This window comes from Ipomoea triloba, chromosome 4 (genome assembly GCF_003576645.1).
Source record: "Ipomoea triloba cultivar NCNSP0323 chromosome 4, ASM357664v1".
Classification (NCBI taxonomy): Eukaryota; Viridiplantae; Streptophyta; class Magnoliopsida; order Solanales; family Convolvulaceae; genus Ipomoea; species Ipomoea triloba.
In genome coordinates, this window is record NC_044919.1 from 32393 (window position 1) to 58423 (window position 26031).

At 32.7% G+C, this 26031-nt stretch overlaps 1 protein-coding gene across 2 annotated transcripts in view; it reads left to right on the top strand.

Moving 5' to 3' along the window:
* LOC116016343 overlaps window positions 1–11704 on the top strand; it is a 14062-nt gene extending 2358 nt beyond the window's left edge. Inside the window, exons 2-16 of one of the 2 annotated variants that reach the window (XM_031256562.1) lie at window positions 59–2737; window positions 2852–3284; window positions 3520–3748; window positions 4818–4982; window positions 5611–5883; window positions 6003–6248; window positions 6617–7012; window positions 7108–8478; window positions 8587–8643; window positions 8928–9350; window positions 9517–9740; window positions 9977–10110; window positions 10494–10745; window positions 10853–11031; window positions 11159–11704. In XM_031256562.1, the coding sequence (XP_031112422.1) occupies window positions 59–2737; window positions 2852–3284; window positions 3520–3748; window positions 4818–4982; window positions 5611–5883; window positions 6003–6248; window positions 6617–7012; window positions 7108–8478; window positions 8587–8643; window positions 8928–9350; window positions 9517–9740; window positions 9977–10110; window positions 10494–10745; window positions 10853–11031; window positions 11159–11251 (7154 nt within the window). In that variant the 3' untranslated portion in view covers window positions 11252–11704. The remainder of the gene's footprint in view (window positions 1–58; window positions 2738–2851; window positions 3285–3519; window positions 3749–4817; window positions 4983–5610; window positions 5884–6002; window positions 6249–6616; window positions 7013–7107; window positions 8479–8586; window positions 8644–8927; window positions 9351–9516; window positions 9741–9976; window positions 10111–10493; window positions 10746–10852; window positions 11032–11158) is intronic. The other variant, XM_031256563.1, reaches the window with a different exon arrangement.
* Window positions 11705–26031: the final 14327 nt, after the last annotated feature.

Sequence of the window (26031 nt, forward strand, 5' to 3'; positions counted from 1 at the left end):
TTTTCCCCCCCCCCCCCCCCCCCCTCCTTGAATTAAAAACTTATTCACTCATATCCAGGTTCTTTTTGTTGGGGCCAGACTACAGTGCTGGTACAATCTACAAAGGTGGATGCACTCAAATGGACAGGATCTGGAGATGGCATAGTCTCAGTTGGCATGGAGGTTGTCTTATGGCGAAAAAAGGAGAGGTCCTGGGAAATTGCTTGGAAGTTTAAACCAGAATTGCCTCAAATGCTAGTTTCAGCCACCTGGTCAATTGAAGGACCTTTGGCAACAGCACCTCTGCATAGATTGCAAGTTGATGATTTGAGTTCTCCTATCTGCAAGAGTAAAAAATGTGTATTAGTTTGTCAAGGAGATAGAGATTCACGGCTTGAACATGCTATACTACCTCATTCTCAGCCTGTTTCTATGATCCAATGGAGGCCATCTGCATTACGAGAGCCAAGTAAAGAGGACAGAAGTTTCAAGAGGTCACTGTTGTTAACTTGTTGTCTGGATGGTGCTGTAAGATTGTGGAGTGAGATTGATGATGGAAGGGTAAAAAAAGTCTTCAAAGAAAATGATCGCAAGGTTACTAGATTATCTTTTCGGGTGGTTGCTGTGGTTGAGGTAAATCAGTCATTGAGTGGAAAACTGGGCGTTGATATATTTGTAAGATGGGCGACAGATATTGATGGTGTAATTAAGATTAGAGAAGAAACTAACTATTATTCTTCTCTTGAGGAATACCAGCATGACAAGGTTGGTAAGTGTGAATGGTTAATTGCTCATGGTCCTCAAATAACATTGACTCTTTGGACTGTCCACTGTCTTGATGATTTTGCTCCAGTGAGATTTCCAAGGATTACTTTATGGAATAGTAAAGAACTCAACTATCCTAAAGTGGATTCAAAAAGATTGCCACTTAATGATGTTTTTATCACAAGGAATCAGGTCTTTGGACCACCAATAATTTGTTCTTGGATTGAGCTATTACCTTGCAACTCTCTAGCCTGGTTACATTTATATTCTTCAAGATCAACTGTTAGGGAAGAAGGATCTTCAAAATCAAGTATTGAAGAACAGGGGTCTTCAAATAAATGCCAGAATGATAGGTTCTTATCATTTTATTCTAGAGGAATTTTGGATGTTGACAATCACAGTGATAAAATTTTACAAGTTGCAGTTCATCCATATTCTGAAGTTGAACTTGCAGCCTCTCTCAATGCAAATGGAATGCTTCAATTTTGGTCATTTTCTGCTACTTCGGATAGTGCCATGCCAACTTTAAATCCCTCTTGGAAATTTTATGGAAAACATTTTGCTTTGCATTCCCACTCAAGGTACTCTTGCTTGAGGTGGGGACCTGCAATTTCAAATGAAGAATGGATTCTTTTTGTAGGACATGCTAAAGGTGTAGATTTCTTTATTGTCACAACTTCAAAAAATGAAGAACAGAAATTATTATGTCACAATGTATGCACTGTGCCCTTTCACAATGAAGGCCATGAAGAGGGGCCAAACAGTGTCTGTTCAATATCTTTGCCTTCTACTTACAATGAAACCTCTGTTTATAATAATTTATTACTATTGTCCGTGTGGAAGTGTGCCTTCCAGGCTTTTTCATGGAAAATTAGCATCCACCAGTATGATTCGTCCAGTGTCTCTTGTGACTGCAGTCTTGAGAAGCCAAATAATATTGAAAGTAGTTTGTGCAAATTCAAAAGTAGTTTTTGCAGCAAAACATATTGTGTCTCTGTTGAACCTTATTCATCACAATTCCCTTCTCCATACAACCATGACTTAGCATCTAGCTTCCAAGTAGTTTGTCCAACTAATTCTGTTTTGAGAGAGCTGCAGGGTTCTGCTTATGAGAAGTCCAGTAACCATTTCACTTATCACATGGCCACTGGTTACAGTGATGGCAGTTTGAAATTATGGAGAAGCATGCCGGCTACCATTTTGAATTCACAGTGGGATCTTGTTGGTATGCTTTATACACATCATGGTCCTGTTCTTGGAATATCTTCAAGTTCTTGTGGTCGGAAGATTGCAACAATCTCCAAAGCAGATGAGGCAACTACTTCTAGTAATCTTCAAATATGGGAATGCGTGCACCTTATGGATGAAGGTAGCTTCATTCTAGAGGACACTTTGTCTTTTGATGCAGAAGTAGTTGCATTAAATTGGTTGACAATGGGAAATGGTCAGTTTTTATTGGGGGTTTGTACGAGCAATAAGTTGCAGGTGTATGCTCAAAGACGCAGCGGAGGCCATTATATTTTGAAGCCAGAAAAATCTTTAGAGGGAAGCATCTGGGTTTGTGTTGCTGAATCTCATACTAAAGCCATCATTCGTGACTTTTTTTGGGGGTCCAGAGCCACAATAGTGGTTGCTCATGATGAGTATTTATCTCTCTATAGTAGGTTGTTATTTTTGGAGGATAGTAAAACCCTGTCCAAGTTTTGCGGAAAAATCTATGGGGATGCTTACCCTTGCTGTAATGATTCAGATAAAATTTTGCCAGGTTCAGCAATTGAGGGTTTTGATAATTTTGGACAATGCCCTTCTACTTCCCCCATGAAGATGAACATGATACATGAAATTATCCCTGTCATGAATGTCAAAAGATCTGAAAAGGAGTGTAACTTATTCATAAATATTGGCATTTGGAGCATACTAGAGTTAACAGAAATGTTGGGAGGATCAATCCCTGTCATTCACCCAGAGGCACTTCTGACAAACTTACTTTCAGGTATTTTAAAATTGGTCTATTTTCTTTTTCCTGTTTCATTTTGTCCATCCATCTTCCTTACCATACAGGCGATATTGCATTCGATTTTGAACATGCTATTCACAATGCTTTTAGGTAATTGGAAGCGCCCTTATGTAGGTCTGAAGTGTCTTACTGAACACTTTAGTTCTAACACATCTGCAAAGATATTTTGCTCTCAAAATTTCAATTGTTTCACATTACCTGTTCCATTGTCAAACTATCTTGAAGGACGTGTGTTGCAAAGATCTGCCGATAAGTCATTCCAATGGAATGGGGATATTGCATCTACAGAGGCCCTGAAAGGATCATATCAATATGCCTCTAATTTGGGTCATGGTGCATTATATACTGCCCCAACAAGATCTGAAATTTCTGGCTTTATTGAAGCCTTTGATAAACTATCAAAGTGTTCAATCATGTCTGACACTGAAATGATGCATAGTCGTGCTGCTATAAATCTTCTGCAAGAAGTTAGCAATTCACAGTCTGCTTCTGCTTATGGAAGTCTTGATGAACCAGGTCGAAGGTATTAAGTTCAGTTCTTTTTCTGCTACAGAGTCCATTGAGCTTACATTGTTCAATCATGAATTTCCTTTTTACTAGTTTGTTTGTCATAATAATACCTGTGTTTGCATTTTTGCTTTACAGTTAACACATCTCTTTCCAATTAATTTTGGCCCTTCATTTTTGTGGTACACCTTGTGTTGATCCTAGTCTTGTCCAATTAATTTGATGCAGTTTCCTTTATTTATTTTACTCAGGTTTTGGGTTGCAGTGAGGTTTCAGCAGCTATATTTTGTTGAAAGATTTCATAGGGTGCCATTGGTAGGAGAGCTGGATATTCAGTCAGCATTGGTTGGTTGGGCTTTTCACTCTGATTGCCAGGAGACTTTATTTGATTCTCTCTTATCTAATGAACCTTCTTGGCAAGAGATGCATGATATAGGAATTGGGTTTTGGTATACAAATGCCTCACAACTAAGATCAAAGGTATTCATGAATCTAATTAAAAATTCTATTATTTTATTTCCTGGTGAAATTTTTAGTATGCTACAGTTTAGTTATTTCTTTGTAGAAGCTAGACACCTGTTATACTCTGACATAACTATGCAAGTCTTTGCATCATCTGGACCTAGGGCTGTTATTACTTCCTGTCTCTTTGTGTGTTGTTACTTGTTTGAAAAGAAAGTTAAATACTACATTTGCAATTTTGGTTTCATGTGCTTTGTTGGGTTAAAGCATTCAAGAGGTCCTTGTATTATTCCATTTTGTTCAGTTTAGTCCTTTTACTTATGCTGAACTATACAAATATCCTATATTTATAGGAACATTTGGCTATGCCCAGTCCCACTAAGATTAGGAAACCAAGTGTACTACTAGGAATAGGACTACGGTTTTCTATTATTCAAAATATAAAAACCTGACAAGGCAATTAACATGTTAGTATACTTTGACGTGGCAATGCTGACGTTACTGCCACATAACTAAATTAATGGTTTAAATTAACAATGCTAACTTTTGTCCTCAATTTTATCAAATGTTAAAGTACAGGGGCATATTCAAGTAGATGAACTAAATTGAAAAAAAATGTTATAGTACAAGAACCTTTTAGGTACTGTGACTGCTTTGTTGTCCTCTTGTATCATTCTTCTTTGTTTCTCATCATGTTCTCTTTGCAAGATCAGCATTAGAGTATTTAAGCATGATATCATGCACTCATCTTTGGTTCTTTTTTAAGATATGAGCTCTTAGATGTGGATCACCATATTCGAATCTGTATTTTCCATATATGAAGTCCAGTAGCTGATTATCCGTGTACCTTTTAGGCACTTGAGAAGATACAAGTTCATCTTTGACATGGTTCTTTAAATGGAAGGATGCTAACACATTTTTGCAAGACAATAATTTTTAGCTTATCTTTGTAAAATGTTTTTCTGCAAAACAAAATTCTGTTTCCTTTAGATATACAATGAGAAGAAAGAAGGCAGAGGATAATGTTTGTTGGTATTATCAGATTCTGTTTACACTATTTTATTTTTCTTCTTTTTTCCTTTTGTAGATGGAGAAGCTGGCAAGACAGCAATATTTGAAAAATAGAGATCCCAGGGCATGTGCACTTCTTTACATTGCCTTGAATAGAATTCAAGTTTTAACAGGTCTTTTCAAAATTAGCAAAGATGAAAAGGACAGGCCGTTGGTGGGCTTTCTTTCCCGCAATTTTCAGGTACTGTGTAGACTCCTTTTGTTAATTTGTTTATAGCCATTCTAAACAAACATAATTCCCCCAAACAGTTTAGTAACTTATAACACTTTCATTTGAACTCTTATAAATTTATCTTATAGATACATTTTTCTGAATTTTAGATTTTTTATCCTCTAAACTTTGTATGTTTTCTAGTTTCAGTTTATATAGTTTTTGGTTGTGCTTTTGTTGCATGTCTTCTGAAATTTATGCGGTATCAGTAATTTCAGTCTAGCTTTGCAAAACCAAACTTTGGGATAACCCGAGCAAGTACATTTATCTTGCCTTATCAATCGTCTTCCATTTGTCCCCCTCTCTTCTCTCTCTCTCTCTCTCTCTCTCTTCCCTGATTAATATATGTATCTTGACTATTTATGAGTTCAAGATGACTTTATACTATAAGCAGTCTAATGAATGAGATGCTTTCTTATTGCATGTGGTGCTGTTTGGATAACTGAGCCTTGTTATGCATAATGCGATTTACTTTGTGATATGTCCTTATTTTAATCTCCATGAATGGTTTAGTTATTAGCGTTCATTTACGTACATTATCTCGCATACATGCTCATTATTTACTCCAATAAATAGTCTTAATAACCTGATCTTTCAGGAGGATAAAAATAAGGCAGCAGCTCTGAAAAATGCATATGTTTTGTTGGGCAAACATGAACTGGAACTTGCAGTTGCATTCTTTTTGCTTGGAGGTGATACGACGTCTGCTGTCACTGTGTGTGTGAAGAACCTCAGGGATGAACAGCTTGCACTTGTAATCTGTCATCTTGTTGAAGGGTATGGTGGACCATTAGAGCGTTATATTGTAACAAAATTCCTTCTTCCATCCGCAGTTGCAAAAGGTGATTACTGGCTTGCCAGTTTGCTGGAGGTAATTGATCTATGAATTCAGTTTTGTTTCAAAGGTTTTCTTTCTTTCTTTTTTTTTTTTTTTTTTCCTCTTGTTTTGCCGAATGATGAATGCATATACAAACTCTTTTTCATTTGCAGTGGGTATTAGGAAATTATTCACAATCTTACCAGAGAATGCTTGCCATCCAAACAGAGCCGTTTCTCAATAAGCATGTCCTCTCCTCACACCAAGATGCTTTTTTAGATCCAAGCATTGGACAGTACTGCCTAATGTTAACAATTAAGACTAGTATGAGAAATGCTGTTGGTGAGAAAAATGCTGCAGTCTTGGGTAGATGGGCAATTTGGATGTGTGCTACTGCCTTAAGTAGATGTGGTCTACCTGTAAGTTCACATTTCTTACTGTTTTGCCCAATACTTGCAATTTTGAAATGGGATTTTGCTAGCATTTGAGTTTATGCTTTTGGGTTTCTATTGGAATGGGTGAATATTTCCAACTTTCTAGATTACTTGACCTTCCTCTCTGAGGCTATGAACTATGGATCTGTGTTTATTTTTTTTTTGAAATTGGGACTGAAGAATGCCTTATGCCCCTACTGCAGAATAATACAAAATATTTTGTATAGTAATCTGTTTGTGGATTTATTTTCTTTTTCTTTATTTTTTTATTCTCTAAAGCTTATACTCTCAAGATATCAATGGGGTTCTTGTTGAGAATTATTTAATGGCTTCTGTACTTTTTCCATTATAAGCTTGAAGCATTGGAGTGCCTTTCTTCTTCAGTCAGCATCTTTGGTAATTCAACTCAAGGAAGTATACCACACAATGCAGACTCTGAACTTTTTAATGCTACTATCTTGGGAGTGTTAGTAAATAAGAGTTCATCAAACTGGATATCAGTTGGTGTGGCTTTTGATGTAGCTTCACATTCAAGACTAGATTTGGCTATGCAGTACATATCCAAGTTGTTGAGAAAACATCCATGCTGGGTGGACATCAATATCATGCATCTTCAGGCACATACATACACCGAGTCTGAGTATCAAGGCTGCAAGAGATTACTTAATATTTTCCAAGATGAATTAAAGGAAACAGTTTCATGCTTTCAGCAGAAGTATTCTATGGTTCCTATTGATCTTATGAACATGGTATATAACTATATACTTATTTTTGCCACTGACGTTGTGCTTGATCACTGTGTTTTTGGAACTGATTTGTTTTCATCTTGCAACTTTTTGTACAGATTTTTTTGTCCCTCAGCAACAATAGTTTGGAGCACATTGGATATAGTCTGTTACAAGATTACACTAGCAAGTACACCTCACAAGAACAAGGAAGACTTGATATTTGCTTTCTCTGTCCTCTTCCTGAACTACTTCTGAAGGTTGCCGAAGAAGTATTGCATTCACTTTCTAGGTACATCATAGTGTGTGGTATGAGTTATTTGTATCTAGAACCATGTTCAATGATAGGTGATGTGGACAGTGAACATGGATTTGGTTTGGTTCAACCTTTGAAGTTTTACAAGTGGAGTTTCATTTGGTCATTGCGGTATGTTAGAGACATGATGGTGTTGTTTTCTGCTTCCTTTCAGCAGGACTTCAAAAGAAATCCTTTTACTATTCTTGATTTATTTGAGTTCTTCTTATACTTTTCATCATTTTGGATTCAAAGAAATTTCAGAGGTCTTACTATGGTTTTGAACCCTCTTGTAATTGTATGTGACAAAAGGCATGCTTCACATGAGATCAATATGAAGGATCTCCGGGAAATCCTTTACCAGAACTTGGAAATCTTGGCTCATGATACCCCAGTTATTGATGTAGCATCTCTTCATATCAATGAGAGGCAATTGTATAAACAGTTTGGAGATCTATTGCCATCAGTTCCAGAAGGAAAGGGGCCGCAAAACCTGTGTCTCTCTTTGTGGGGAACTGTGTCTAATATTCTGGAATATCAGCTAAATTTGATATCACTGGAATCTAGAGACTGTTTATTTGAATCCCATAACACACTCCAAAAAGCATCATCTTCAATAATCCATGGAGGTAATATGCCCTACCAGATTGAGCTGGGTGCAGTACTCGCTAGATTACTGAAGGTCACATGTGGACACATTTCTGCTTATTGTGCAAAACAACTTGCATCATTCCTGCTGCTGAGGGTATCAAGAAGAAGTGCTCATTTGTGGCCCCAATACAGAAATCCAGCTAAGAATTTGGATCATATTATTGATAATGCGGAGGTTCTTTCTAATGAAGATGAACTATCAGCTTCAAAAATGTTTTGGAGTATCTGTTCTGAGATTTGTGAAGTTAATGGAAACTTTTTGCAAGAGAATGCAGAGTTGTTGCAGCATATTAAGCAAAAGTCCTTGAATGGGTGGTATGACGTGTATCCAGTTATTATAAGAGAGTGTGAATCTGAGGAAACTTGTGATAAAGAAGACAGGCTTGATAGTCCTAGTAGTGCTGCTGGATCTCCTCTTGCATGCCTGTCCCCTAATGATCATCCCTTCCTGAGTTTGAGTGGAAAATATGCAGATCATCCAAAAAAGGTTTTGCCTTTCAATAATGCTAAAGAAATTTGTAGAAGAAATGGAGAACTCCTAGAGGTGACTCTTCATCCCAAACAATTCTTTCCGAAAATTGATCATAACTGTTGACACCGAAGTCTCTGTATTCTGTCTTTGTATGATTATTTCGAGTCATATATTTTGCAGGCTTTGTGCATCAACTCCATTGACCAATGTCAAGTAGCTCTAGCTAGCAATCGGAAGGTGAGAGTGTTGGATTTGCTTGTGTATTGTCCTGAGCATCTTTTGAAAGCTCCAATATTTATATTTAGGTTTTCACAGTTTCACTGCACCATTGGCTTCTCATGTTACTGGAAAACATTTCAACTGCAATATAACAAGATTCTTGTTTTAATCTTTGAAAAATAAGTATTCAAAACATTTTTTTTATGATTTAGCAAAAAAAAAAAAAATTTATATATATATATATATATGCATTATTTAACTCTAGTAGTTTTGGGTTACCATTGATACTCTCTTTAATACAGGGCATTCTATTCTTTAATTGGGAGGATGGACTGCCTTACGAAGAAAAATCTGATTATGTCTGGGCAGACGCTGACTGGCCGTGTAATGGCTGGGCTGGATCTGAAGCTACACCGATTCCCACTAGTGTTTCTCCTGAAGTTGGGCTGGGTAAGAAAGGGACAGTCCTGGGACTTGGTGGAGCAACAATAGATGTAGGTTTGTTGACAAGACCTGGGAAAGATTTTACAGGCAGTGGAACATTTGGAGTTCCAGGCTATGCTGGTATTAGTTCTGGCCTTGGTTGGGGAATTCAAGAAGATTTTGATGAGTGTGTTGACCCTCCTGCCACAGTGGAGAATGTTAGAACAAGGGCATTATCAACTCACCCTTCAAGACCATTGTTCTTGGTTGGTTCTAGCAATACCCATGTATATTTATGGGAGGTTAGTCTTGTCTGCCCTACATTTTTTTTTTGTAGCATAAATTTTATTTTAAATAACCTTTACTTCTATTGTTCTTTACATCTAAAATTTATTTCCAGCTGGAGTTTACTGTTGGTATTTTTTTCTTAAACTAAATGGGACTAAAGAGAATTAATGATATCAACAGTTTGGCATGGACAGAGCTACTGCTACGTATGGAGTGCTTCCTGCTACAAATGTCCCTCCACCCTATGCCCTTGCCTCTATATCTTCTGTGCAGTTTGACCATTGTGGTCACCGGTTTGCAACTGCTGCATCAGATGGTACTGTGTCCACATGGCAACTTGAAGTTGGAGGAAGGAGTAACATTCATCCAACTGAATCTTCTATCTGCTTTAACAACTATACATCGTATGTTGCTTAAAACTATTTGAACACCGCTCTTCGTCTCATTGAGGCTTTTGTTAGTTCATGTACTTTTTCATTTTACTCTAGTTTTTCTTTATTAAACTGAATAATTTCTTGCTGTCAAGAAAATAGGTTCTAGGCCAAGTTCTTTTGCATGCTTTCTATGTCTTTCCAGCTAGGGATGATGCTAATTTGCAAGGTTTATCTTTCCTGTTGTAACTTCTGACTTCTGACTGTAGGGATGTTACTTATGTTACTTCTAGTGGTTCTATAATAGCTGCCGCGGGATATAGCTCCAGTGGGATTAATGTTGTTGTATGGGATACACTAGCTCCTCCAGCTACATCTCAAGCTTCCATAATGTGCCATGAAGGTTTGTTTCCATTCTTATCTACTTGATAAAAATGATCCATACTTTCCATCTCATCCTTGCTGCACACCCAACATCTGTTTTGAGAGCTGCAGTGTAGAACTGATGCAATCCTTTAATTGTTTTATAGTTCCTATAAATGTTAAAGTACAAGGACCAAATACTCATCAGTCATTGCCGCCACAGAAACTATTGATTTTAGAAACCTTTTACCAAACCAAGAAATCAATAATCACATTCTCTTTAAAGCAACTATTTTGCTTCATAGCAGGATCCAATCTATATTCTGTATGTGCAAGGTAGTATGGGTGGCAACTTAAGTCATCATTCTGGAATAATTTTTGGTGCACAGTTTGAACTGAAATAGTTTCTTGTGGATGTTCCAGGTGGTGCACGCTCTCTGTCTATATTTGATAATGATATAGGAAGTGGCTCAATTTCGCCACTTATTGTGACTGGGGGAAAAAGTGGTGATGTTGGACTCCACGATTTCCGCTACATAGCAACAGGAAGGACAAAGAAACATAAGCATTGTGATACCAGTGAACAGAATCTCCATTCCACAGTAGACATGCAGAAGAAAACTGGTGATCAGAACCGGAATGGTATGCTATGGTATATACCAAAGGCCCACACAGGTACTTGCTACAATACTACTTGTACGATTGCTGCTGAGTATAAATTATTTTTAATAATTGTAGCTGTATGCAACTCTAACTACTCAACTTCCCAAATCCTTCTGAAGGGAGTGTCACCAAAATATGTACTATTCCGAACACTAGTTTTTTCTTGACGGGAAGCAAGGACGGAGATGTAAAACTTTGGGATGCAAAGTGGGCGAGACTAGTATTTCATTGGCCAAAATTGCATGAAAGACACACCTTTTTGCAACCAACCTCCCGTGGATTTGGTGGCGTTGTTCGGGTAAATTTTTAATACTGGTGAAGTCAACTGAAAATTGTTAGATATGTGTATTTACAATGCTTGAACTAGGAAGCATGTTTTTTATGCATGTGTTAGAGCTAAAGATATGGTTACTGTAATTTTGCAGGCTGGTGTTACAGATATTCAAATTGTTTCTCATGGTTTTGTTTCTTGTGGTGGAGATGGTTCTGTAAGGCTGGTTACAGTAAAAGGGACTTGAAACATGCATGAACAAGGATTCCATCATAGTGGCCATCATATTGAAGTGTTACAATAGACTATGTGAAAGTGGACTCTAGAGTCTAGCCTGTACCAAAATTCAACCTCTGGTGAGAATGCTTGCGAGCTGCAACAGTACTCACTTCTTGGAGTCTCGTTGTATTCAGGCCCGTAAATATGAGCTGTCTTTGGCATTCATTCGATTATTATCTTCTCCACCTTTGTGGTAATCAATATACATATATAAACCCACTTCCTTCCGACAGGGTTTGCTCTGATTTAGGTTGTTGATAGTTTTGTAGTTGTTATTCTATGATGCCAAGCAAGTTATCTGATGCTTTAAGGGTACACTGAGTTGCCAATTCATTTCATTTGATTGTATGCAAGTATTTATGTATTCCTCTGAATCTATCTATGAACTGCCATACCAAGTTTACATCATAACTTTTAACTAGAGCAATTGCACTGTTATCATTGGTCCATCAACAAATTTGCAATTTGCAATTTTTTTTAAAAAAGAAAAATTCATAATTTACCATAGATTTCATAAATCACGGTCCTCCAATCTCATGTGTAATTTAATGGCATACCTATCATATTTTATAGATATGATTGCTGTATTTTTTTTTCCCCAAGTAACGGTATCACTATAAAAACACGTGTGAAATCCACGTCAACTCACCAAATCAACTAAAATATTTAGTAAGTAATGTCCCTATGAGAACCACCTTCCTATGAGTCATGAGAATCAATCTAGTGTATTAGAAAAACATATCTATGAATAAAATTAATTGGGGTCTAAAATTTGTGTATGTAGCATGTGTTGTGTACATGAAGAACTGTGGCTGAGAAACATGGAAAATGACTTCCCCAACAAAAAGAAAAGTTATTTTCTTTAAAAAAAAAAAAAAAAACTCTATTTTTTATTGACCATGTACTCATTTTTCACAATCGTTATATCGTGATTCGTGAGTCAGGGTTCACAGATTGTCCAATACTTAGAATTTGACTTCATAAGGTATAGAATTCATGTTTATAATATTACACATAAACACGATATAATGAACATGAATTTTGTGCATTATATGAACATGAATTCTGTGTATTATATTAAGTGTTTATGTGTCCTCAACTATATAATTTTGTGCATATAAATATGAATTCTATACTTTGTGAAGTCAAATTATGTATATTAGACCAGTATCCATAATGCATTGTGAACACTGATCCAGGATATAAATTGTCCACTTTCTCCCTCTTGCTAAAACAAGAAATCCAAAAAATGATTTCCAGGTTTCCAAACAACCCTAAAGTGAAATTTACACTATAATTAATTAATTAATTACGGAGTACAATCTAGCAGTCAGTGAATTGGGCCGGCCCATCTTCATAGTTTAATCACCATCTCGGTTACCTCGGTACTTCATCCCCGATTGCGTAACACGAAGGATTTGGAATTTGGAGTGTTTGAGAGGGGCGGAGAGGAGAAAAGTCATAGAAGGAATTAAGGAAAGATAAAGATGGCGGTGATGGGTAAATTGAGAATGTTCGTAGTCCAAGAACCTGTCGTTGCTGCTTCTTGCCTCATCGCCGGCGTTGGTAATTTCCCCCCTTTTTTTGTTTTTTGTTTTTGTTTTTTTTTTTTTTATTTTTTGAAACAGATATACAAGCATTCCCTTTTGATGTAGATGTCTGGTAGCTGAAATCAAATAACATATTTGTATAATTTTCATTATTTTTTGTTTAATTTGGTTTCCTAATATGTCTGCATCCGTTCTTTGTCTTTTTATACAATTCGATTGCCGGAGCGATTGGATCCCTCATCAGTTAGGCTAAGCGGTTTTCATCTGCGGTTTTAGTTAAGAATTACAAATTGTCCAGCAAACTCTAAAACTTTTTACGAAATCTAGGTGGTTCTTGCGGTGAGGACACCACTTTTAATTGCGGACTATGCGTCGTTTTAGGGTTGTAAAATTTATTATTTAAAAAAAAAATCTGAAACTTGTTGTTTGGATTGCGGGAAAGGATTTTCCTAAGCCACATTCTGAGGAAATGGGTTTTGACTTGGCTTTAGCTGCATCATGGTTTACTATGAAATGAGTTTGAAATTTATGTTCCATTTTTCTTTATATAATTACTCCGTATATCTTATGCTTCTTCATTAGGATGTGGTGTAATGTAAGATGGATTTAGTGAGAGGTAATCAATATTCTGCTCTTGATTTTTGTTGTTATTGCAGTGATAATCAGGGTAATCTAGAGACACTGGATCATCTTAATGTGTAGTAATATGCTGATCAAGGCAATCTCATCAATTGGCTACGTTTCAATTGTTTCCCTGGCCTGTTATTTTACATTTTACATATATTATAATGTATGTATTAATGCTTTTGTTTTTAGTAGGAAATGGGATGCTGCATTTAATCAATTCTGATCTATTAGAAATTCTTGGAGTCTTACTACTTATGTCTTCTTACCTTCATGTCATGTGTGATCTAACTCCATTCACAGTAAAAAATTTCTTTTCCAGACTGATATCTTATCACAAAAGCAAAACTATTTGTTAATTTCTTTATATGCTGTATTTACATGTGTCCCCTATTTTCACGGTGAATTTCGAATATGAGTGGTTTATGTTAGGGCTTTTGTGTTGTGGCAATTTCAGGGCTCTTCCTCCCAGCAGTTGTAAGGCCTATGCTAGACTCTTTTGAATCATCCAAGCAAGTCCCTCAACCTGCTCTAACTGATGTATGTAAAGTACTGCTCATTATGTAGTTATTTTGTGTGGAATTGGTTATATGCTATGCTATAACAGAGTTGGTTTAAATAAATTTATAGAATGTTTGTTTGTTTGTTTTTGGCAGGTGGTTGCTGGTATGACTGGTAAGAAACAGGGGTAGATAATTGCAGAATAGGTTGTTGTGTAATTTTATCCCTTGAGATTTCTGTGTTTTTTATGGGAATAATAAGATGGTGGTATCTGTCTAGTTTGAAAATTTCCTCATTTGCTGACGTATATGCTATGCTACTCAAAGATGAGAGAGATTGCTATTAATAATATTTTGTTTGTTATATTTGAGTGAATACATGTATGTCTGTATGTAATTTCAGAACAGCTATGTGAATTCAATGATGTTGAGATGGTGAAATTTGGGTAGGAGCAGCCCTTGTTATGTACCTGATCCTCTTTATATATATATAGAGAGAGAAAGGAGACATATCAGGAGAGAATTGAAAACCAATCGCAGCTCTGTCCACATTTCCAGATTTCACAGATCATGCACTTTTTTTTTATAAACTAGTATTTTCGCCCGTGCTGCACGGAATGGATTTGTTATAATATTTTAAGAATATTTGGATCGATATACAATTATATAAATTGTAACATCGAATATTATATAGCGCAATTAATGAAATTGGTTGGATTGATTAAGTTATCTGATGTTTTCCTAGCTTGAATTAGAGCAAATAATTGTCCAATTATCCGTGCGATGACATCGAATATTATATAGCGCAATTTATTTTTTATTATATATTTAGATATTAAAAATAAAGATGAAATTATAAAAAAATTCTAATTTTGAACGTATACATTTATTTGATTATAAAATTAGTGCAAAAGTATTACACAATTAATTGAATAATATATGACTTGATTGTTTACAATTATCATAAAACATCGATATATAATATGACTTATGTAATTATATTATTACTAAAATAAATATGAGAAAAATGGAAAATAATTTAATTATATTATATTATGTAATATGACCATGTTTAGCTTAATTACCATAATAATTATTAGACAATTATTATTAGTCAATTACTTGTGCAACTATACTTTTATACCTTAAGTATATTCATTTTCACCGTATAGCATTTAATTTTTCTTCCTCCTCCATATTTAAATGAATTAATTGTAATTATTATAAAAAATTTAACAACCCATGTTTAATTAATTTTTTAAAAGTTTAAATAACTTACAGCACGTTTGGTTCATGGAATGAATTTGGAGGGAATATGAATAATATTCCATAAGGAATGGAATAGGTAAGGAATAGAATAGAAATTGTATTATAGTGTTTGGTTCGCTGAAGGAATAGACTTGGGAATTGTATTCCAGCGTTTGGTTGGTTAAAGGAATAGAAATGGAATATATATTTAAAAGGCATAAATGCCCTTGTACAAAAAAAATTATTATTATTATTATTATTAGTATTTAATGATTTATATATATAAATAAATTATTTGTAAAAAAAGGAGAAATTTAGTAGAATACATTGAAGAAAAATTTCAAAGCTGATGAACCTGGTTCATCTAATGCTGCTGATTCTAAGTTCAATTAATGTTCATGTTGTTCATCAACAAGTTTGAATGGTGGCATCACACTATTAATATTCTAATATTATTAGTATTATGTAATAATAAAATAAAACTTATAATAATATTAATAACAATAATAAGAAAAACATAATAATAATAATAATAATAATACAAAAACAAAATTATATATAAAATAATTTTTTTTAAAACATTAATGGGAATTTTTGATCCCACATTGGTAACTCAGGAAGAGGAGCTCATTTGAGCTCCTCTATATAAGAGAAGCATTGCTTCTCTTTTGAAATTAATTAACAATAGGATGAGGAAGTCATAAAGAGCCAAAAGCTCCTTCATTTAAGGAGTTTTAATTGCTCTTAGTTACAAGTTTTTTTTGTTTTTTTTTAATAATATAGGAGCGTTTTGAAAAAAGATCGAGATCTTTTTCTAAAATGCCATAGGGTAAAATTGGAAATAATAACATTAGGCTATTCCTGAGAACTCAGGAATAGCCTAATACCTAGGGGGACCCTAGGAATCTCTATTCCCCTTGCAAGGGGAATAGGTCATTTCCAGGAACATTGTTCCTGGGAATAGGAGGTTTTACCAAACAGCGGAATAGGTCTATTACTGGGAATGTTATTCCATTCCAGGCCTATTCCGCGAACCAAACGTGCCATTAAAGTTTTCAAAAGGAAAGTGTACTTAATTTTTTAAAAAAGTTTTTAAATAATTTTCAGTCAATTTTCATTTAATTAGTAATATCCTTTTAGTTTTCAAAAAAAGTAATATCCTTTTACTTTTCCAATTTGCCTAATTTTTGTTTCCTTTTCTATTAGGATCTTTTTATATTTTCAATCAATTAGTAAAATCAGTTTTCTTTTTTCATTTTATCTTTACTATTGTTTGGGCGGAAATTTTACAAAGGACGATTTTATTTTTATTAATAGTAATATAGATATAGAAGTATAGATAAGTATTCGAAATATTATTATTTGTGTAAATAATAATTAGTAAATTATTTTTCTTATAAAATTACTCATAATATTCAAGGAATTTTCTTACATATTTATTATGCAGAATTTGTTTAATTTCCATTATTCTCACAATTATAATGATTTAATTATCCTCAGAATTTGGTAAATAAAATTTTGTTACCAATTAAATTTTATTAATTTTTTTTACCAATTAATTAGTAATATTAGTTTGTGTGGGGAAGTTGAAGGGGATGATTTTACTTTTATTAATAGTATTGATATGTGAATATAAAAACAATATATTACCAATTAATAGATATTAGTTCATTTCGATTTTACATTTTCTTACTAAATAAGCTTTATTAATTATTTGACTAATAAAATATTTAATTAATTGACTACAAAAGTTTGGGTGGGAAAATGGAATAGGAGGATTTTACTTTTATATATAGTATAGATTCAATATTTTTAATTATAAGTCCAAATGGTTGATACAATATTACAAAAATATAGAAAGTAAAGTAATTAAGGTAATCAAATTATTATTATTATTATTATTATTATTATTGTTGTTGTTGTTATTATTATTATTATTATTATTATTATTATTGTTGTTGTTGTTGTTATTATTATTATTATTATTATTATTATTGTTGTTGTTGTTGTTGTTGTTGTTGTTGTTGTTGTTGTTGTTGTTGTTGTTGTTGTTGTTGTTGTTGTTAAAGGAAATGACTGGAATGATGTGTAGTAGTTTAGGCTATATAAGGTATGACTAAATAGAATAGAGATTTTATTCTATAATTATTCTATGTGTGACTATTAAATTATGTTTTCTTTTTCATTTTTTCTTTTTTTTATTGTTAATATTATTAGTATTAATCATTAAATTATGGACCCTTTTTTATTTCCCTTTCTATTGTTTCCTCAATAAATTTTCATTTTCTATTGTTTGGACAGAAGTGGTTGGACCGGAAAACACGAAATGAAAATTTTGTTAGGATTTTCCTTTTTATTAGTAACCTTATTATTATTAGTCCATTTCCTGGTAAGTTAATTTCGTTCTGTTTTCTATTTCTTCTCGTAAGTTAATTTTGTTTCCTTTTTCATTTTTCATTTTTACTGCTAACATTATTAATATTAATCTTTCATTTTTCATTTTTACTGCTAACATTATTAATATTAATCATTGATTTTTCATTTTTACTGCTAACATTATTAATATTAATCATTGAATTATGGATCATTTTTTATTTTACTTTTCTATTGTTTGCTAAATACTTTTTTTTTTAATTGTTTGGGTTGAAGTGTTTGGGCGTGTACTTCAATTTTCAGGGGAAAATGATGCAGAAGTTCTCGTTTCGCCATTTCTAATTCCGGTAATTCCTCAAACTTCAATTCAATCGATGCATATGTTTATATTTTTTGTTTTTTGTTGGTCTGTTTTTTGTTTTTCTTTAAATAGTAAAAACAATAACTTGAATGCTAAGCCATTTCTCCACCATTTCATCAAAGTCCAAGTAACTGATTCAATGCTAGATCATCACGTATATACAAAAATAAATCACATAAAAAGGACTTAAAAAAAAAAAAAAAAAAAAAGGACCCATCTTTAAACATATGCATACATGTTCCTGCACACGGAAGACGTGCTAATAAACATATGCATACATGTGGGAAACTTAGAAATTAGGAAGAAAACCGAGAGAGAATAGAAACCAATGCAAATGTTAATGGCAACGACGATCAAGACCAGGAATGACGACAGCCACCATTCTTGAAAAAGCCTTAGAGAGAAGATCCAATTCTTGAATCTCTTGAGTAGTGCACAGGGGGAAGGCAAACCCAAGTTCGATCCTATCATTTTATAGGCATGGCGTAGGGATTTTTTTTTTTTTTTTTTTTTTTTTTTTGCAGGCAATTAGTAATTCTCATTTCCTTTTTCAATTTTCATTTTATAGTATTAATGATTAATTTCTATTTTCTTTTTTATTTTCAATCGATTAGGGATCTTTTTTTTTTTATATTTATAGTCAATTAGTGATTTTCGTTTCCTTTTTCATTTTCTATCAATTAGGTGCCAATTAAGACACAAATATGCATAGGAGTTATATCATCATCATCATATATATATATATATATATATATATATATATATATATATATATATATATATATATATATATATATATATATATATATATATAATATGATTGGCATTCGTAATTTTTGTATATCAACCAGAATTCGTAATTCATGTATTTTTTTGATAGCATATATATAATATAATATGACTGAAAATATTTGTTACGATTTAATGAACAGATTAATTTATAATTTTTGTATCTCAGCCAGAATATGAGTACATTTAGATAAATATTATAAAAAAAATTGTAACAATCAAAACCACATTCTTATCTCATTAATATTATTCTGTCATAATAATTACCATAATTACTAATAATCTATTATAACCAATCATAATAATTACCATAATTACTAATAATCTATTATAACCAATTATAATTATTACCATAATTACTAATAATCTATTATAACCAATTATAATTAATATTATTCTATCATTAATATTATTCTATAATAATAATTAATATTATTAATATTATTATTATAATTACCATATTACTAAAATACCCCTATATTTGGGCAGGAAAATTGTAGAGGAGGATAATGTTTTTATATATAGTATAGATTGAAATGGCCCATTTGGGACTTACTTTCGTTTTGGTTATGTGTATGATGGATGGGCTTAGCCCAATTCACCAAACCCAAAACTCTCCGGCCGCATCTCGGCTTGGAGAGAGAGAGAGAGCAATGATAAGGTAGCAAGGTGGTTATTGTGTGGATTGGACCACTTGAATTGCTTATATTAGGAGGATAATTGGTGTATCTAGAATTTTTACTCTCGAACACAGTGACTATTCTTGCTGAATTGTAAGTATCTCTTTGGGTGGGATAATTGATTTGATCGGGAGATTTAAAGTTGTTCCATACTTAATGTCATTTTTCATTAAGGATGTATGAGTCTCTTACCACTCCACCATACTAGGAGGATAATTGGTATTTGGTATTGAATTAAATTGTGTTTGTGTGTCTGTTGCGTTTAACACCACACCCACTGGCCACAGGACATTGACGTACCTACCCCACCCTTACCTGCCTCCATCCATCTCTATCTCTTTTACTACTTACTTTTCACTTCTTTCACACCTCCTCCTCCTTTCTATTTCTTTTTTTTTTTTTTTTTTGAAAGACTTTCTATTTCTTTTCTATAAAATACAAACAAAAACATGAAACCAACATTTTTATTCAAACAATATTTGATAAAAATGGTACTAACACATGGCTTGCAGGCCTTTCTTTTTTCAAAAAATAATAATAATAATAATAATAATAATCAACTTTGACCAGGTCCAATTTTGCCAAGTGCTGTTGCGGGGTCCACACCACTCATGGCATCAATTTCGAAGGCCTACCCAGCATAATCACTTCACTTCCGTTCAACACTCTTCTTCCTCCTATTCTTCTTCCCTCCCTACTAAACTTTCTACGTATTTCACTATTTGAATTGGGCTACTTTTTTTTTTTTTTTCTTATATGACTCTTCACATAATTATTTCTCATTTAAAATAAAACTATTATACAAGTCAAATACAACAAGTTTGTTATTAAATTCTAAGAATTCGTGTGACGTTTTTTTTTATAAATTAAAGTTCAAATTAAAAACTTGGAAAATATTATGCAAAATGATTTCCAAAAAATAACTTATTTTTTGAAAAATATTATAATTTTTTAGTATTTGGTTGAATGTTAGAAAATTACATTTTTTTGTTTGGTTCATTATTTAAAAATAAACATATTATTTGTTATATAATAATAATAATAATAATAATAATAATAATAAGTGGTGGTGATGGTAGTGGTGAGTGTGGTGGTGGTGGTGGTTGTGTGGTAGTAATAGTGATGGTGTCGATTTTACTAGTGGTAATAATAATAATAATTTGAAAATTAGTTTGTAGAGAAATAAAAAAGAAGGGATGAGAAAATAAATTATTTGAAAAACATCTCTCTGCTAAACATATATGAAGATATTTTTTTTTGTTAAATTAGACTTTTTCCGTTTATTAAAAAGATTATTTTTATTATAATTCAAATACAATAAAATCTGAAAAATTGACTTCTAATTTTATTTTTATTTTTTCCGAGTTTCAAACCAACCCTAAAATATGAAAAGTTGATTAAACTGCCTGTATAAGCCAGCTAAAATGTATAAACAAAATCTCAAGCTAAAAAATAATAATAAATGCGAATCACGTGCGTCATAGAAGCAGACAAGCATTGTTTTCACGTGGTACTCACGAGGGGCTTGATGCAAATATTGACGTCTACTTTATTGGTTCAAGTCAAGATCACGGGGCGCCAAACGTGTAAATGTAGGAGTGACAAACTACCCTCTAGCCTCTACCCAGCCTGCCTAAGTGCCTACCTATACCACATTACCTCTCCCAAATCAAACTTTCTTTTATGAAATACTCCTTATTCCGTAAAACAGTTTTTTTTAAAAATCAAATCAAATAAAATTTTTACTATGTCGTGATAATATCCTTTTTTTATACATATGATTAAACATATTATTCAAGTAACAATTTTTTCTATTAAAATATTGTAATTTAAACATTGAAATGAAAATTATTTGTGCACATAATATATAAACAAGATTTTTTTGAGTTCTACTGGCTCTATTACAATGCAGTATTTATTCATAACTATTTTCTTAACTTATTAAAACACAAAGAGATCTACTGAAACAAAAAGAGTCAATACGGCATCCACAAACACAAACCCATAACCTTCCATATAAAAAACAACTTAATGTCACTAGACTACAAGCATATAAACAAGATTAAAAACATGAAAATTGACGAAACAACTCTTCTTTCATTAATTCTCAATATAAATGTTAGACACTTATAATTAGTTTTAACTTAAGCTAAAATAACAGCTGCATATTGTAATCAAAAGGTAGGCAATGTCATCCATATTTGGTTGGTCCAAGTCGCATACAAGATGACACGTAGTGTGTGGGTGTGGTAAACGTGGTATGAACCGCCCAAATCGCGTGTTCTACAAGCTGCCCAACTAATTCCCACTTTTTCTTTACTTCACCGCTTCCCTTTCGCGTGAATATTTCCGCGTGCTTCTATTGCATTTGCCCTGCTCCCTATTCCATTTCCATTTCCATTTCCATTTTCTCAACTACTACCTCATCTTTTTCGGATTTTTATTGTTCATCAATTAACTCCACTCAATCTATGGGATAACCATTAAATGTCTTTCTATTTATAGTACCAAATCTAATTTCACTATCAATTTACAAATACTTTTAATTAAAATTTTAAAATTGTGCAATTAGAAGGCTGAATTAGATTATCTTTATCGGGTTGGTTTTTTTAATTACATTGCTAATGAGTCATTTGAATGTTAAATTTTAATAAATTCAAGTAAAAATATATAATATTTATGAATTCAAAAGATAATAAATTTTATAGGAATTTTGTAACCAAGCCATCCATTTTTCTTTATTATATATCATGATGAAAACATAATAAATACTAATATTTATAATTTAACACTCTAACAAATTTAAAATAGTCATTATAGTATTTTATACTAATTTTTTTAAAATGATTTTTATACGTTGAACCACACACTTTATTACAATCATTTTAATTTTAACTAATTAAATAAACATTATAACATTTAAATATACATACATATACGACTTTCACTATATTTCTAACAATAACATGTATATTTTCTACAATCTTTTAAATTTGACATGAATTTAAAAAAAAAAAAAAAAAACTCTTCTTTATTTATATTCTTTAAGTTCTTACTCATTGCCTCTACTACCAAGGACAAACTTCATCAAAGTCATCATATCAAATTAAACAAAGTTCATCTAGAGATTTAAATTAAATCCACACTTACTTGATTAAGGAATCAAAATTAAAGGAGGAGTGGATGGGAGCTTTTTGAATATAATTGAACACTTAGATTCTACTCAATTAGGGCCCACTGGGTTGCTTAAAGCATTAATTGTACCTTAATCTCCATAAAATTAACAACAACAATATCTAAGACTAAATCCAAATTAAAGTGTCGTCATTTGTTTGGATTCCTAGTATTCTCATCTTTTTTGCTTTACCCCTTTACCAACAAGGTGTCCAAAGAATATATTATTACTACATGGATGATATATATTTATTGCAAAATATAATTAGACAGAAAACTTATATATGTGTGTGTGGGGTGGGGTGGGGGGGAGGGAGGCGTGCGCGATCATATGAGAACACACGAGTAATAATGTGCATTCGTTCGAAGCATACTAAAATGCACACGGTAGAGCATAAAGTGCACACACTGCACTAAAAAATCAAAGTCAACCATTGAAATAAGTATTGAGAAAAAACCTCTCATAATAAATAAATAAATATCAATCAATAAAAAATATTGTCCAATACAAACATAATAAATAGAATGAAGGAATCTTAGATTTTTTCTATATGTAGATGGACTTTTCATACATATAAAGTATTAATTTGCACCTGAATGTTGATCTTTTCATTTTTTGAATGCAAATTACATTGATCATTGTTCTTTTGTTTTATACGGCTTAGATTAATTTTCACGTACTCATGGAAAGAAGAGTTTTTATATAGGAGCATCACCATTGATGTATTAAATACATCGGGATTTACAAATACGTCTGTCTTGTAGTATATGGGCTCCGGTAATTATGGCAGTAGGTCAGACGACCCGAGCTATTATGAGATTAGATTGTTGTTCCAAAAGTCCTCCCACCATGCATTTATAGAGGTCAAAAGGAAGCACATACCGAGTGTCTTGCATGCTTGCCACGCGTCTAACATGCATTGGTGGGTTCGGCGGCTCTTCTGATAGGTACGTGTGTAGACATTGATTCCTGACAAGCCCATTTACAACATGATCGATTGATCGATCGACAGAGAGGTATTATCCTCTAACGTAGGAAGCAATATGTTATGAAGACCCGGCCTGAGCACTAAGGTCAGGACCGAGCAAAGTGGGTGCCATGACTTGGCCAATGATCTTGAAGGTTGCACTTTTACCTTGAATCGGGTTGGACCCAAATGACCATGAGTACATGGGGAACCAATCTAGTGTATTAAAAAATTATATCTATAGTTAAAATTTGTTGGGGGAATTCAAAATTTGCGTGTGTATATGGGTATGTGTTGTATGCATATCTTATGTTGCACAAAACACATGTTTAATATGCATACACGAATTTTCAATATATATATATATATATATATATATATATATATATATATATATATATATATGGGTAGGAAAGGAAAAATGTTAGTTAATAGAACTCTATTATATTTATCTGTATGCTATCATTTTAAATTGAGCAAAATACCAATTTTAGTCCCACGAGTATGGTTTAATGTTTACCAATTTTCATCCACGACTATTGTTTTAGTATCAATTTTCATCTACGACTATTATTTCAGTTTCAAAATTCATTGTATCGGTCACCATCCATTTAAAACGTGCCAAAATCTACAATTTTTAAGTGTATTTTATATTAAACATGTATGTCCTAGAAGCCAACATTTATTGTTATGGACATTGCTTTCTAATTAAATAAATATTGTATTTATTTTATCTTGGCTTAATTAGTACTGCATTCGTCCCATTTTGAATTGGTTGTCTAATTCGTTTAACGAGACTTGACTGAGTTATTTTTAATCCAATTTTTCATAATATTAAGTTTAACATTAATATTTAGAAACTACATTAAAAATACTATTAAACACAAAAAAATTAAATTTAAAAATAATAAAAAATTACTACTGAAAATAAGCAATAAAGAAAGAGTTGGTTTGACCAATGAATAGTAAATAGGACAAGTAAAATGGGACAGAAGGAGTATTTGATATTATTCCATACGATCTTCTTAACTCTTCATTCTTAAGAGTTAAGAATATTAGTGACGAAGAATTAATAAATGAATTATTGTAAAAATGTTCATAGTCATATAAATTCTAATTGGGCATTAGAATTATGATAAGACTAGCACATTATCCTTCTTATGGTGAGTCTAATACCATTCTGTATGAGATACCGAGAGCGGACATGTGGATGATTGTTGGAGAACAAGTCATTGAACAATGGTTGTCTATAACGTACCACATGGTGTTTACCTACGTGTCATCGGTATGCTGTATGTTACAAGTATGCAATAATCGTTTGACTTGAGATGACATGGTTGTCTCGTACATATGGTGCACTAATTTTTGCTAGTATGCATCTTTTGTTTCTTATGAGACTATAAGTGTACTTGATGGCCTAGTTCAGTATTGTACGGAGACATGCGTGCATTCAATATAGGATCCACCGCCTTGAGGTAACAAGGATGTTATAGTCTATTTAATAATCATACAACAAGAATCTCTGGTCAGAGTGTAATGAAGTTGGACTTCAGGTTAATAATATTGAATATACATATTGACCAAGTTTATGGGTTTGACCATGACCTTTACCTAGTTCAGAACAAGTGTTGTGTGTAAGGAATGTTGCATGATATTTGTAACGGAAATGTTCATTTTAATATATTAAAATATATTCATTGTCAACTAGGTAGTCATGACATACTGATATGTGTCATTCATGACTTACGAATTACGGAGTATTTAATAATGAGTTATTAAATATTACATGTTGCTAGTTGACTATGAACCTAGAAAGTCACACCTTAATGGTTCGTGGTAATGCTAATAACTTTAAAAGAAATCGATAGAGTTATCGATATTGAATTAATATATTAATAGTTGATTAATGAATTAATTCAATATTGGATAGTTTTGGGCTTTTAAATGCTAGCACCTTTGGACCCCAACCAGGCTATATATATAAGCCTTACCCTTTTTTTTAAAGCATATAAGTGTAAAAGAGATTTGTCATAAAAGAGTTTTCATGTAAAATCTCCGAGAGTTCTCGCGTGCCTAGCCGATGGACGGACTAGAGGTCATACAACTAGACGATTTTGGATTTGCATATGTCAAAGCACGCTTCAAGGGTAAAAACATTCTAACTCTTTATTTTACATAGACTCTTAGAAAAAACGATTGATATTTCCGCTGATCATGTATAAATTTTTCTAACATTTTTCGTCATTCCAAATTAAGATATCAATTTGAGCATGAATAAATGGATTTAAACCCTAAGATCGATCACAATTTACAGTTTTCCTCATCAAACTAAGATAAGATGAGGAGGAGAATTGCAAATTGTGATTAATTTTAAGGCTTAAATCCATTTATTAATGCTCAAATTGAGATAATAAGTTGAAAAAAAGACAAAAATACCTTTAAATTTTAGATTTCGACACGTTTTAAACAAATGGTGACTGT